General features: G+C 31.7%; 1 protein-coding gene across 1 annotated transcript; it reads right to left on the bottom strand.

The window, feature by feature from the left end:
* Nucleotides 1–3,058: 3,058 nt before the first annotated feature.
* LOC147406528 (disease resistance RPP13-like protein 4) lies at nucleotides 3,059–3,655 on the bottom strand. Its single transcript, XM_086432545.1, has 2 exons — nucleotides 3,474–3,655; nucleotides 3,059–3,359 (listed from the first exon to the last, which is right to left on the bottom strand). The coding sequence occupies exons 1-2, from the start codon at nucleotides 3,653–3,655 to the stop codon at nucleotides 3,059–3,061; spliced, it is 483 nt and encodes a 160-aa protein (XP_086288671.1).
* Nucleotides 3,656–16,097: the final 12,442 nt, after the last annotated feature.

The raw sequence follows: 16,097 nt of genomic DNA, 5'->3' as shown, positions 1-16,097 counted from the left end.
TCTGATCAAGAAAGCATCAAACCACTTGACTTTGTTTAATTTCAATAATTATTTGTGGGGCATGCAAGGGGATTTACAGCGGGGCACTTGCCCTCACAAGAATTTTCTAAGTATATTGTTAGTGAACTATTACAACAGATTTTAGTTGTGGATAAAAAAATCTGTCACTAGTGCCCTTGCAAATATTTTTTTCACTCTTAGTTGTCCCGTACAAATTTTTTTTTTTACTCTTGGTTGCCCCCCCCCACATGAGCAAAATCCTTCATCCCTAGGGTCATTGATGATAGATGTTCTTTTCCATTGTAGCTTTGTTTTTAGAGTTGTGATGAATGCATGTCGTTGGGTACATGGCTGACATGGCAAAAGTACAAAACCATGGATCTTTTTCATTGGGATACACAAGAAAAAGATATGTGATTCTGTGCTCTTACCACGTCAGTTGAGTATCCAATCATCTACCAAAATTGTGTGTATTCATCATTATTCTTGTTTTTAAAAGGGAAAATACTGAAGTAACATTGAAATTGACATTGTTTCAAATATTGTTGACGTGGATGTGTCGATAGAATCATAGAAATTTTTCATCGAAAAAATGAATGTTAGGAAAAATAAACAATTATACACTAGAAAATGGTGTTCTTTATAAAAATTGTTTCATGCACAATCATAAGTACCCTTAAATGTTTTGCTTTCAACTAAAAAGGCATTCACTTGTATCCATCTTTCTAAGGGTCATTAAGCCCAATCGGATTATCACTTTGGCAATCCTACTTGACAGTCCTTTAGATTTCATTGAAAAACACAAATCCAATTTTTTCATTTTAATAATAATAATAATAATAAATTGGACTTGATCCAAGGTTTTGAAAATGGACGGTTACTGAACTCCCAAAATTACAATTAAAATTCAATGATAAAAGTTAACTTTGAAAAAAAAAAAAATTAACTTCATAGAATTATGTCATTTTCTGGCTATGGCATCGGATCATGTATTTGGATACCACAAAGTGAACTCAACGACCATTAGTATGATTTGAAATCATACTAATTTAGTAAGACAATCCTGATTATAAAATAAAATAAAATTTAAAGATGTAAAAATAACTTTTTATCATAATTAACAAAAGAGAGAGAGAGAGAGAGAGAGGAGAACAATAGCATTACCACATATAAATAAGAATAATAAATGATAAACATGGAGATAATACAACGAAGTAAGTCATCATCTGCTCACAGTATCATTGGAGCAGCTGATCATTTATTTCAAGATTCCCGTTACAACAAACAAACACACAACAATAAATACCTAAAGGGACAAGATGTATAAATGTGTGGGCCCAGTTGTCTTGATAGCCTACTTTCTTCTTCTTCATGCTCCTTCTTTCGTCCAAGTGCAGGTGATGGGATTACTATTAGATGATAAAATGCAGAAAGTGTACACCATGAAGTAATATGGAATGCAAATGTAAGGGGCACATCCTCTCCACAAACGCATCAATAAATTTTTTGATTGGAAAAAAACAGACAAACAATAAAGTATGATACAATAAGATTAATTAATTCATCTACTCACATATATCATTGCAGCATACAGTAGTTGATGATTTATTTCAAGATTCACGTTACAACAAACAAACAAACACACAAACAATAAATAAAGAGCAAGCATGCAGTTCCTTAGTCAAAGAGATTCTCACCATATGAAATAACTCCAAGGACTTTAATTTCCCAGTCTTCCCGCTGCTTCTCCTTCTTTCGCCCAATTGTCGTCATCATAACTCCAAGGAGGTGACGTGAGTTTGTAACAATTATCAACTTTAAGTTGTCTTAAGAATGGCATTGGCTTTTTCATCCTAAGCCAATCTACCTCCAAGTTTGGCAAATGCAACAAGATTAAATTCTCTAATTCCCAAACCACATTGTCATTCCCAAAGAACTTTGTACTCATTCCAGTAATGTTTACTGATGAATAGATAAAAAGTCGTTGCAAATTTGGAAGAGTAGTTGGATTGATCCATACTGGTGTCATTTCCCCTGGATACTCTATGAATAGTAGTTCTTGAAGCTTCTGAAGAGGAGGAATCTCATAATCAACTTTCCCTATGATTTGCTTACGTATCTCATCTTTGAATTGTACAACTAAAATCTCAAGTTGTATGAGCTCAGATTAGACTTTCAGTTCCTCTTCTTTCAAATGATCTTCTGAATCGATGATAATATTGAGTTCTCTAAGTAGCGTTAACTTGTTCAAGTCAGAAAGGTGACACTCATCTTCAACATTGGAATTTGCAAGCCTAAACTCCCAAAGTTCTTCAAGGTTTGCTAGCTTTCCAACCCCCCTGGGTAGATACTGTATTTGTTCACATCCTGTAACCATCAAATTGGTTAGTTACTCCAAAGTCGTCACCTGCCTAGGAAGCCCTTTTAAATTATCACAACCTCTTAGAAAAAGAACTTGAAGGTTTTGAAGTTTCTCTATAAAATCCGGGAGTTCGTCCAAACATGAGGACCTTATAAAGAGGCAAATAAGATGTGACAGAGATCCTATCCCACTCCACCAGTTCACCTTGGTAGGGACTCTTTCTAAAATGTTATGGAACTCGAATTGGATATGTAAAACCCTCAACCATTTTAATTGGGGTCCCATATTTAAAGAAAAAAACTTGTTCTCATCCAAGTTTACCCCCATCATTGTCTGTAAAAATTGGGAATTGATTTGATCCATCATCCATCTTTGAATTCTCAAGGTGTAGACGACGTGATTTTTCTGTACAAGTTACCGCACCCTTGTCATCTAATCCCCAAAAATTTTCTTCCTTGGCAATATTTATAATCATGTCGTGCACCATATCATGGACATTACATGAAGTAAATGTTCTTCCATAATCATCCTTCATTCCACCTAGTAATATGCAGCCCTTCCATCCCTTTCTCGAACAAATCCCTCACCAATCCAGCCAAAAATAACTTCCAAACCAGATATTACACAATCTTTTGGATATGCTGCAAAATATAACATACAAGGTTTCAAATGTGCTGGAAGCTCTTCATAGCTTAACTATAATGGAGAGGAAATTAGCACATCTTGGACAACCAACTCTTGCTTTAGATGCATAGATATTGGCCTCCACTCGTGGATAGAGTCTCCTTTCCCTAGCATCACTCCACCAATGACCTTGATTGACAAAGGAAGTCCTTTACATTTAGAAACTATCTCCCGGCCGATGTGCTCTATTTTTAGATTTAGATTTGCAAATGCTATTTTGGCGAATAATGACCAATCGTCTCCATTGGAAAGAACTTCTGGGCGATGTATGTGATTTTCAATGGCTCCCATTGATTGAGCTACTAACTCATTCCTTGTTGTAACAACAACACAACCACCCTTGTTTGTTTGAAACAAAGCAGACTTCAAGCTCTCCCACCACAACCCTTCATGAATTCCCTAGACATCATCCAACATAATCAAGCACCTCTTCCCATCCAATTTGTTACGAAGTTCTTCTAATAGTCCACTGAAATCAATGCTTGGTGATTTCTTGTCGGGATCCAATTTTCCCAAGAGATTCTTAATTAATTCATCATATTTGAATGTTTGGGAAATTATTGCAAGCAAGACATGATCGAAGGAATCCTTCACACATTGATCATTCATTATCGTTTGAGCAAGGGTTGTTTTGCCTATCCCTCCCATCCCCACAATCCCAATGATCCTCATGGGTCTATGTGCTTCAATGACCTATTGCTTAATTTTCTTCGCATCATCTTCTAGGCCTACTATGTCAGCATCATTCATCAAGATTGGATATCTTGTCAGTCGACTACTTTCGGCATGTTCATCACTAGGAAGATTGACAGTTGAAGGTAGGTAAGTTTTCTTCTTCTCTCTAAGATCTCCTATTTCTTGATTTATTTTACTCAATCTCTTTCCCATTTGATAACGATGTTTCAATAATGAAAGAGAGAAGAAACACATGAACTTGTATTCCCGTCTTCTTCTTTGTTGTCGTCTTAGAAACAATTCGCAGTCTCCTGTAATGTCCTCTGCTTCATATAGTAATTCTGTTAGATCCCTTGCAACAGTCTTTAGAGGTCCCTTTTGATCATTTATCCTCGCGTTATTTGCGACTTCGAGGAAGCTTTGCATTTGAGGAAGCTCCTTTTGCATTTTCCTAAATTGTTTGTGGAATTCAAGAATTTGACAACCTTCATTTAAGAGATTTTCAAACAATTTTTCTACTAAAACACTGACAACTGCTTCCACCATTTTTCCTGTAAAAAATTTATGTGTAAGATAACAATACAAGTGTACAGTTTTGTTGACCTCAATGTATGTATGCTTATTATCTTTTTTATATTTCCCTCTCATCATTCATGATCTTCATCGTTCATAGAATCTCTCTTGAAGCAAAAATAAAATTGAAAAAAAATTAATTAATTAGAAAATCAAGAAACAGGGGACGATAGAGAGAGAGCAAACATAGTGCATGTTATGTGACAAAGGGAGAGAAAGAGTATGGGGTCTACGATGCAATTTGAGGGGTGGGAAGATGTAATTAAATTAAACTTTACAAATATCATTTTTTAAATGATCTCTACCTTTAAATCTATGTAGATCCTTTTTGACGTTGTGTTTCTTTCATGTTGTCTCGGATGATATAAGCATTTAATTCTGGTTTACAATTATTTATGAAAGTTTCTATTGGCATCCCAACTTCTACTTATTACACTTCGATTTCTTAAATTAAAACACACCTTTCCAACATAACAAAATTTTGGCTCAAATTATAATTCAATATTACAAAACACTATAACACATTAAAACAATTTCAGCTGTGTACAATAAGAGAGCTTCTATTAACATCCCAACCCAACTTTTACTTAAAGGATCATCCAAGCATCACCTCAACAAACATTTCTTAAAGGATTACTTGTTGGAGATAAAGCTCACCTCCTAAGATTCCCGACATTTTAGATTTGCCAAGTCCTGGAAGGAAAAGAAAAAATGTGAAGAAAAAATCAGTTCTAATTGTTGGGTAAGACATGTAATACCCTGGATTTTTAAACACATGTCTCAAGGAAATTTGTAGGCTAACAAATAAGAGATTTTTTTTTAAGTTGGTATTTAACAAAGTCGATTATACCATTAGATTCGCATCGAAATAGACTATAAGATCGCGAAAATTGACGTTCAGGATATGGACTTTTCAATTAAAACAAAATAAATCGAATAATGATCGTTACGTCCTTTTCACATTATAAATACTAAAACCCGAATCCCATTGCAATCTTCTACTTTCTTCAGTTTCTTTATAGCCGTCATCTAATTTTATCATCGAAATCCTTTTGATTTTTACGAAGGTTTTATCAAGATCTAAGAGATGAAACTAAAAAAAAAATCGATTTGGATTTCATAAAAGACAAACTGGACAACATAGGAAACAAAAAGGTGGATCCAAGTTTCTTATCGTAAAGAAAACTTAATTTAAGTAATATTGCAATTTGGGTAAGGGGAGTTTTGTTGGATCTTTTACAATTCATATATAAAAAAAATTAGTTAAATACTTTATTACAATTTCTTTCCCTTTTAATAGAAATTGAATTTTAGATCTACTAAAAATATAATTATGAGATTAATAGAAAATTTTTGTATTCTATACGAATTATATCAAATAAATTTACATAAATAATTATGCTTTTGAATGTTAATATAGATTTGTGAGTTAATTCTTGAATGATCATACTTGTGCATAAAATGTGGTGAATTATATTATAATCATGCATTGTATACAATGATGAGACCGAGTTGTAATTGAAAAAAATATACGTGATAAAATCCTGTATAGAAGATCTCGTGTATAGAAATGACCTAACGGTTGGCCAAGCCGGGTAATTGACCAGACCATACTTAATGATTGACTGACTTGGGTAATTGTTACTTTAGGTGTGTAGACCTCATGCACTCACATTTTTTTTTGCATTGATTGTCTTGTAAATAAATATACTAAGATTAGTTAATTTTGTATGAAATATTTTAGATATTTCAAACTCACCCTTGCGATTAACATTTTCCAGTAATGTTTACCTGGGAGATTAGCGTAACGGGAGTGGAGAATAAATTTTAGGAAATTATTATCTTTTATTTATTTAGTTTAAGATGTAATTTTTTTTTTTGTAAATTGGAATAATAATTTATGCATTGATGATATTTTTAAGAATAATTTGTTTTGATGAATAAATAAAGTTTTGATGGATCATTTGGCTCTTATATTTCTATAATTTTCATGACCTCCATAGATAAGCATTTTACTTTAAATTTTTATCATAGGTTTCTCATATGCCTGAGAAGTTGTCAGAATTGTTTTAGGACTTGATCGTTTGGTATTTTAAACATATTAATCATTTATGAAAATTTATGATTATTTTTTATACTAAAATACTATATTGTTGATTTCCAATCAAAATCGCACTTATTTTTATTCATATTTTGAAAATGTGTAAAACATGAAAGTGGAGTTTTCTATCTATTTTTACTCCGCTTTTGTTTAAATTTTTTTTTGATAAAATGAAATTTATATGAGTTTTACACCGAACACATATTAGGATTCAGAGTACTTAAGAATTTTTAATTAAAACTTATATTTTGATATATTCTCATTGAAAATACGATATATTGAATTATTTATTTATTATTTTCATAATCCTTAATTTTTACTCTTGAATACAGACTATGAGACTACTTTATTTCGATTTATAACGAATTCTTTAAAAATTACAGATTAGAGTTTTTTGAGTTCATTGAATATCAGTATGTTAGATAAAAAAAATGGATTTGATCATATTTGGAGGTGTTTAGTATTTTTATTAGTCATGAATATATTTGTTAAATTATTAATATATTTCTTCAAGTTTCCAAATTGATATTATGAATATTGATATGAATTTTCTATATTGATTTATAATTTTTCAAAGTCGTAGGTATCTCAAAACTAGTTAGCTATTAGAGATTAATATGTTTATTTTTTTCTCTTTATTTATATATTTATTTGACTTTAATCTAATTAATATTTTTAAATTAAATTAAATTAAATGTCTATCACACTTGGGTTTTAGATATTTGAATTGGACCAAAATATTGAGTCGGGTCATTGGATTCGAAATTCGAGATTTGACAAGACATCATAATAGGTATATAAGCAAGACTGATTTGGTGCATCTCATATATGGTATACAACAACTCCATAGCCCAACTTATACAGTAATCCAATCCACAACCATGGCAACATCCAAGTTTGAGCCCAAACACAACCCAAACTCATGAGTCCCATTTTTCTAGCAATTAAATCCAAGATCCATTTTGTTAAATGAAAATGCTTAAGAGTTTTTTTTTTTTTTTTAGTAAGTAAAAGTGCTTATGGGTTTGATATTGCCCAAAGCTCCCCAAATCCACATGAGCCTTTCAATCATTTATGATCAAGCTCATTATGGTCCATAAAGACCCATTTTCAGGTTTAAGACCCAATAGAGGTCATTGCTAATGATTGAGCTCATTTTTCTAACCCATTAGAGACCACATTTTCGTATTAAAATCCACTAGGTTTCGATCAAGCCAAAATCGATTAGTGCTTATTTGAGTTGAGCAGTTAGCTCCTCCTCTCATGAACATTTTGATTTAGATACATCATTTTTTGTTTTGGGCAAAGAATCACAACAAGTTAAGCGTATTTCATGGATTTAAACAACATCAACATCTTTTTTTCAACTCGTATTACCACTAACGGCTCTTCTTCGACAATCCTTCTCTTTGAAATTAGTTATTTTTCAACAATCTAAAGTTGATCCTTGATCACCATTAGTTTGAGGGGGGATGTTAGTATTAGATGTGAAGCATTGTAATAAGGTGTACAATAATACATTGAATCATATCTATGAAGATTTAGATGTAGTAGATTAGTTAGACAATTGAATTGATTGTGATTATCTAATCTGTTAGAGATTGTTATTAGTTTCTGTATAAACCATATTAGGTTCATGTAATCATCACAAAGAATAAATCAAGTATCATCATTTCACATTATCTTGGTCGAGTCATTTAGTTTCAAATGAGCTAATTCAATACAAAATGAGACAACAATGAAGTCGAAAGTACATAATTTGTTATGGTGATTTGAAGGTTGAAAGAACTATAATCTAGACGTTGAAGAGTAAAGTTAAAATAAAAAAAAAAACTATTATAGACCATGGTTTGAAAACTCAGATTGACGTCTTACCTTGTTCATGAATGAGACCGAGTTGTCTCGGATGAGATAAACCATTTAACTCGGTTTACAATTATTTTTTCATAAATATTTATATAAAAATAAAAATAATTTTTTTTAAAAAGAAAATAAGGTAGATTAAAAGATGTCTAGTAATAAAATCATATTTTATTTATACACTAAATGCTTTTTTTTTTTTTAAATTAACTATTTTAATTAAAATATAAAAAATCCCAATTGACATGAAAGAGTTTTATTGACTTGGCCGATATTTTCAATATCGTTTGAGTCATCTAGTTTTTCTCATGAGATTTTGCATATGTGAGTCACTATGTCTATTTGTCTCATTCATAGACGATACCGAGATTTAAAACCATGCCTCTAATCCATTGTTAGTAATTGATTGCATAATTTGCAGGTGCTTAATTTAGTAAAACTGAATGTTGTCCTCCCATTGTTGAATCCCTTTTTAATGATTTTTTTTTTTCAATTTAATTTGTAATTCTAGATGCCTTCATTGTGGAGTACAAATTTGTTGTTTAAAATTTATGTGCTAAGTTGATTGACCAATGGCATGATACCATGTGTATTGTAAAAAATATGCTAGATTAGTCAGTGGAGAGAAACTTTAGGGAGAATTTTTTTGAACGGCTAAGAACTTTTGGAGTTTAAGTATTTTTTCAATACACATGGTAAAATCATAGCGGTTCACCAGCTTAGCATAAAAAACTTCTAATAACAAATTTGTACTCTTGTGCGTGAAATGCCATGGTATGTGGACTGTAATGGTGTACAAAAATTTCTTAATTGTACATGATGGCAAACAAATATCGTGTTGGTTTAGGCATGATGTGCATAAATTAGATCATAATACGAGAATCTGGCTTGCCTTTTTGACTTACTAGTGTGTAACATAAAATGCATTACTTTACCAAAAATGTCATCCAAATGATTAAGGCTCTCCCCAAGGGTAGTTTTCTTGGGAATACAGGGAACTTAAGGAAATTAGACAAGTTTATCTTCAAGGGTCTTCCAAGAACCTATACATAGATGACTCATCTAAGGCAATTGAGAGATCGACAAGTCCAAGACTCAAAATTCTATCATTTTCTCTCCTTGAAGCTTTCTAGTACCCCAAAACCCTGCCCAAATTTAGTGTCATATATCCTAGTATCCCATACCAAAAAGAAGAAGGAAGAAGAAAGAAGAGAAGCCAAAGGTGGGGGGAGTCTTATATTTCTGGTTTATGTAATAAATTCTCTCTAATCCCCTACTTCTACCACCACCTTTTATTTATTTTGAGCATTTTAATTTCTAGCAATTTAGTTGTAGCTAGTTTACTTTTATTTCAAATGTCTTGGGTGATAGAGAGTAATCCCTCCATGTGAAGTAATCTGCCCCTATAAGTTCATAATAAACATCTAGTGAGTATTTAATTTCTTGTAAAGTTTTCATTTCAATTTCCTTTAAATTTCTAGTTTAGCTATTGCTTCTCATGGCTAAGGAGGAAGAGAATAATCCATCTTTATGATGTAATCTTCTCCTTTATAAGTCCATTAATAAGCTCCTTAGAGAACATTTCATGTATACACAATGAGCACACACCACTTTCTTTATATTTCAAAGGGGCTAAAAGTCAAATGTGAAGGTCTCCCTAGATCTACACCTAACTTTTTAAGTCAACAAAAATAATCCCATAGGAAAACATCTTCACGCATAAGATTTAAGTTCTACCAAGAATGTATCCATTTGTACATGTCCCAAGGACTAAACCAACTAAAAATAACTCTCAAGTCAGTAAATGAAAGTATTGTAGTGCTTCAGGACCCAAAAGAGTGAAATCTAAGAGAATTTGCACTCAGGTCCCAAAGTCCACAGAAAAAAGTCCAACAAACATAACTTTCTTCCTTAGCTAGCTCAATGGTTTTATTTTGCGATTTTAGAGACCGAATTATAGTCCATTAGAATCTTCACTTCTCACGTCTCTACTTCAAAAATCACTATAAAAAAATCAACTTTCTATTTCGCTCTTTGCCATTCTTTGGTAACCAACACTTGAGGTCGGACAGGTGCTTAACACCTTCCTTGACCCTCAACAGAACCTCCTTACCTAGTTTTTAGGTAGACCCCTTTCCATTGTAGTGAGTCACTACAAGCCAAATATATATATATATATATATATATATATATATATATATTAAAAACTTATTTCTATGGTGTCCATTCACACTTTAGTCATTGGATGGTAACGACTATTAAACTCACGTAGATGAGGTCAAAACCATTTACAACCTCACGTATCTACAATGGGGATGCATGTTAGGATTTTGGGACATGACATATTTGATGATCAATTCACATTAAATGTTGAAGACTCGATACTAATCCTTTTAATCAGTTAAATGAGATCGCCAACCCATGTTGAATCGTTAATGTAGTTTGTTTCCTGAGGAAAATATTGAACTAAGATTATGCCTAAAGGGAATCTCGACGAGAATGATAAAGTAAAACATGAACTTGTCTCTTTTGAGATCGTGCACTCATGCTTTCAACTTTGTTTCACACGCTATGTGTTCTTGTTCCATTAGTGAGCCCAAACTGAACCTCTAAATAATTAGCATCAAAGTAAGCAATCCACCTAAAAACCGGACTGATAGCTCCTTATTTTTCTTGTTCGAACTTCACTATAAAGAAGGAGGCTTCATGATATAGTGAAAACTTGTGAATCAATAGATTCTATTGATAAACTAGCAATAACTTCAAAGAAAATAAATCAAATCAAAGCAATTCAGATTTGTTTGGACTTAATGTACCCCATTAATTGCTTGAACAAGGTAGTGAGCCTATCTTGGAGGTATGAAGAATTGATTCCATAAATCTAGATTTCTACACGATCAGTTCAAGATTTTTGTTTTGTTTTCCATTGGCGGAAAACAAATGGATAATGCTGAAGTAACATTAAAATGTACATCGTGGGAGACATTTTTTACATGGATGTGTGTCAGAACCATAGATGTTTTTCATCAAAATTTACTTTAGCACGACTCGAAACAAATAGAACGACAAATTTTTTGGCTAAGCTTGAAACATGTGAGAATGATCCAGGAGAATCTACATACATAACCTATAGTAATTTAGGTATAACTTTATCATACGAAATCAGAATTTGACGATTGCAAAAGCATTGGAAAGAGGACTCAGAGGGCTATGCGACAAAATTCCCATGTGCTCATTCCACAAAGCATAACTTACGGAAGCGTTGTGGCATCGTTTACTCATAAAAAATTACGATCAAAGTTAGACTTTCTATTTATAGAATCTTTGATCGCGAATAACTCTAGCATGATTGTGATACTGAAGTTGTGGCAGAAAAGAGTTTTAACGTAACAGTTGTACTGGAGTAACATTGTGAGGGACATCAACTGACGTGGATGTGTGTTAGAACCATAGATGTTTTTCATCGATATATGAGTGAGATCTTGATGAAAGCATCAATGGTTCTATGCATAGCAATGTCCCTCACAATGTGACTTCAACATTACTCTTAACGTAATTAGAATTCTTAATCCAATTAAGAAATAACTAAGATTTTACTATTTTAGACTTACTATAAATAATATTTAAAATTTATAGTAAGTATGCAATTAGAATATGAATTGGTTTCTTTTATGTAAGTATGCCAATTAGAGTAAGATTGATTTCTTTCTTCTTTTATAAATATGGAAGGACAATAATAAAAATGAAATTCTTTTTCTCCCTTAATTTATTTTATTCTTCATATGTGGTGTGTTTGGATTAGGGTTTTTTTTTTTTTTTTTTTTTTGTAATTAAGGATGTTGATTCAATACCTCAAGATCTTATGAATATTGTAATCGGAGATCTTTCGTGTAACTATGTTCGAGTTTAATGAATAAAAAAGGAGGGATCCTCCAAACTGAGCTTACCAATCAAAAAAGAAATTCAAAGAGCTAGAAAGTAATTAAGAAAGAAAAGTGAATTGATTGATATGTTTCTTTTCTATTGAATTTCATTTTTTAGGCTCTTTATATAGATAATTTCATCATAATAATTTATAAATCTTTTAAACTACTAAAAAGTAATTTTTTAATATATCTATAATATAATACCAACTTTCTAAACTAAATATAACTTAATTTGGACACTTAAAAATCATTTCTAATTATAGCCTAAAAATTAAAAACGAATTTAGGCAAAAATAGAAACTTCATAACAAATTAAAAACTATTGAGGAATAATACTCCTAAAGTAACTATGAAAATAGAAATCCTAATAAAACTAGAAAATAGAACAAATCCTACTAGAACTAGGAAACTACTTAAGATTCTAACTAGAACTATAGATATCCTACATCAGTTAAAAGCAACTGTAGTATGCTAAAATCAAGATATGAGATTCTCGTTGTTTGATCGTACATAAGAAAGATGAAGTCTCAATTTCATAGACTCTCTTGTACGAAGAGGTAGGGACTCTTTTGGTGGTATGGTATAATAAGAGCATGACATTTTGGCTCTGAAAAAATTGACTCATCAAAGTTGATTGAATTGATCGTTTAAGGTGATGGGAGATTCTATAAGTACCGCCATCCCTCTGTTTCCTCTCATATACATTGTAGTAGGGACTCTTAATATGGAAAAGTGTCCATGAGGGACATGATTTTAAAGTGCCACTACTCATGTGGTATGAGTAGATGTGAAAGGGTTATTGGAATTCCTATTGAAATTTGCAAAGAGTCTTGATAATTTGACTTACTCATGTAGTATACTCAATTGACACCTCTAACGTGACATGTTCAGGAATCGTAGATATGTACTCCTCGTGATACACGGTTCACTCAAGATACACATTTTATGGGGAAATGCAATTGTGTGTCTCGAGGCGTGCAAATCTACGATTCCTATGAAAACCTTATTTGCAATCCACATGAGTCATGACAACCATTATAGACTACTGGATGTGTATATTTATTGATTGACTAGGTGACCATTATCAATAAGGCAACTCATTTTTATTTTCAATCGAGAGAAGTGTGTATTAAATATGGTTCATTATCAAGAGAGGTAGGTAAAAATTTTGCCAAAAAATAAAGAGAAAAAAGAGAACAACATATGCTTAACTAATCAAATAATCCGACGGTTAGGATTTTTTGCAAATCCCTAGGATAATTATCTCAAGAATAACTACCAACCGTTGGATTTTGATCCTGCGTCAACGGAACCCAACCCATTAAAATAAGGAAATTAAAACAAATGATAAAAAACCATCATACAAAATGAAAAGAAAACATAACCACTTACAAGAATTTTGGTAATCTATATCTTCTCTTCTCTCTATTGTGGGATTTAGTTACTTGCACTGATTCAGACTTTTCCCTATTTGACGGTCAAAATCATCCAATTGATCATAAAATAGTCTATCTGGATCCTACGAAACAAGGAGTTGGACTGCTATCGACCCTAGACAATCAGAATCCACTAAGTGAAAACCGAAAAACTTGACAGGCAAAAGCCCATGAATTTTAGAAACCGAATTTCGATGGCCCATGGCCATTGAAATTTTTTATGTTCCCCAATTTGACAGTTTAGAGCCAATAAATTTCTCTCATGCTCCATTAATTTGATAGTTTTGGTCTGTAGGAAAAAATATCAACAATGAAAAATTTGACACCTTGATCTGTCACATTTTATAAAATTCGACAGCCTTGGGCCATCAAATATAGGTTTTTTTTCACGTTGTGACCAGTAATTGGATCCAAGTCCAATTTGAGAAAGGAATATTATTAGTTTTCAGTGCAATAGACGTGATTCAAAGAAGGTCATTTACATAATTTCTTAAAACTATTTAAGGTAGAAAAATTATTATTTTGAAAAACTTTTATTTGTATTAGTGGAACTAATACTATTTCTACTTTGACTGCTTTCGCCTTCTTCATTACAAATGTAGCCATAAGGTTAAAATGTAACTATCAATACTGATTTCAAAACGAAGATAATTATCAACGTAATCATTAATGTGATTATTCGAACTATATTTATGTAACGATCATAGTAGTGATTGTCAATCTTAGATCCATTATTAAGATAACTAGAAAAAAGACTTTCTAGTTCACTCAGAAAAGAACGATCATTGTTAATCTCAAAAATCTGATTTTCAATATCAAAATATATGAAATAATTGTAATGATTACCATCCCTAACTTAAAAAATATCATCAGAGATGAAACTCCAAATATACCTGAAAATTATTCAGTGACCAAACCATATTTCATAACTATTTTCTAAACTTCATTTGGGATGGTAACTAAAACAGCTTTCTCTACTTGACTTCGTATAATATGGTTGGGACTCTAGCCAACACTGAATAGGGACCATACTCATTTTTCATTACTTCTTAAAGAATATTGAGAATGCCTTCAAACATGATGGTGTAGGCAAATCCTTTCAACTAAGATAGAGATTGGACCCATATTTTGATGAAAAGTAGTATTAGATGAATCCAAATTACTTCAAAATATGCATGAATTTAATGGAGCAAGGTGTCGAATTTTTCATTGTCAATATTACAAAGGCTAGATTGGATTCTTTTGGAGCCATTTTGTTGGGATTGTAGAATGTATTTCTCATTCATAATCAGATTTTAGAATCCGACTTTGTTTGGTTCGGATTATTAAAAATGATTTATTTTTTAATAATCGAAACACAAAAACTTCAAAGATTAAAAAAATGCTCTTCAATTCATTTTCAAATACCAATTATTTGTTTTTGCGCTAAATGATGGGAAGACCATGTAATAAGATTTCGATCCTGAGTTCCAAGTCTTATAAAGAACAACTTGAGTGTTTGAGATATACAACCTTTTCTTATGAATTAAAGAAAAATGACATAAATGCCTTGACCATCCTTACCATCATCGTTATCATAACCTCATCATCATCTTCTTAAACTAAAAGGATACCCAACATAATTAATAATGTTTCATTCGTTAAGATATGCAAAACCACTTCAATGTGATGTAGTATGTTTTATTGAATCTATTTTCATTGAATTTCTTTATAGATTACAAGACCATTTTTATATAATTTAAAAAAAAACAAAAAACAAAAAGACTCAATATTAGTTGTAACAGGTATTTGATCCATGCTCGACAATTTCTTTTTTATTGTAAGATGCAATGATTTTTATTATTATTATAGGTTGCAACGAAATGTGCTTCATATTGATGGCTAATGATAAATAAAGAAAACATTGAAATTGGAGAGATCTAAGCTCATATATCCAGAGAGCAAAAAACCTAAATAAAACATCACTTACGGATCTTATTGATTTTGGTTTGTGTCGAAGAGCCAAATAAACCATCAGTTTTTGGAAACTGAATGAAGAGAACGTAACTAGGATTTTACATATTACGATGAAAGTATAGAACTACCCTTAAAAAATTTGGTTCCGATCGGTGAAAAAACATTGAATGATTAACTACTTGTTAATCAAATTTCCAATTGAAAATGTATGAGAAAGGAAACAAAAGTTTTGTGATTATATTGCTAGGATTTCCAATTGAACATGTAAGAGCAAGGAGGGTGGTGCATTACATGTCAAGACATTGTGGAGTGACAAAGAATAAGAACCATAATTTTATATAATTTTGATCTAGATTTTGTGATTATCTGTCAAATTTTGGCAAGATCTATTGAATGGGACAAATCTATGTGTTGAATCTATGTGTTAGAAGAGAAGCTAAAATGTGCATGTTTGCACACATATAGAACAATGCACAACAATTCTTGACTCGTACAATTCATGACATATTCATGCATCGATATCA

The sequence above is a fragment of the Akebia trifoliata genome, chromosome 3 (assembly GCF_017979445.1).
Source record: "Akebia trifoliata isolate Shusen 1 chromosome 3, ASM1797944v1, whole genome shotgun sequence".
Taxonomy (NCBI): domain Eukaryota; kingdom Viridiplantae; phylum Streptophyta; class Magnoliopsida; order Ranunculales; family Lardizabalaceae; genus Akebia; species Akebia trifoliata.
Note: the sequence above shows the minus strand (reverse complement) of the source record. Positions and strands in the feature narration are given on the sequence as shown.

Excerpts from the sequence above, each read along its gene's own strand:
- LOC147406528 (XM_086432545.1), bottom strand. The coding sequence starts at position 3,655 with ATGAATGATCAATGTGTGAAGGATTCCTTCGATCATGTCTTGCTTGCA. Across the intron at positions 3,360-3,473 it reads AACAAATTGGATGGGAAGAG|GAATGAGTTAGTAGCTCAAT; the intron begins GTGCTTGATTAT and ends TGTTACAACAAG.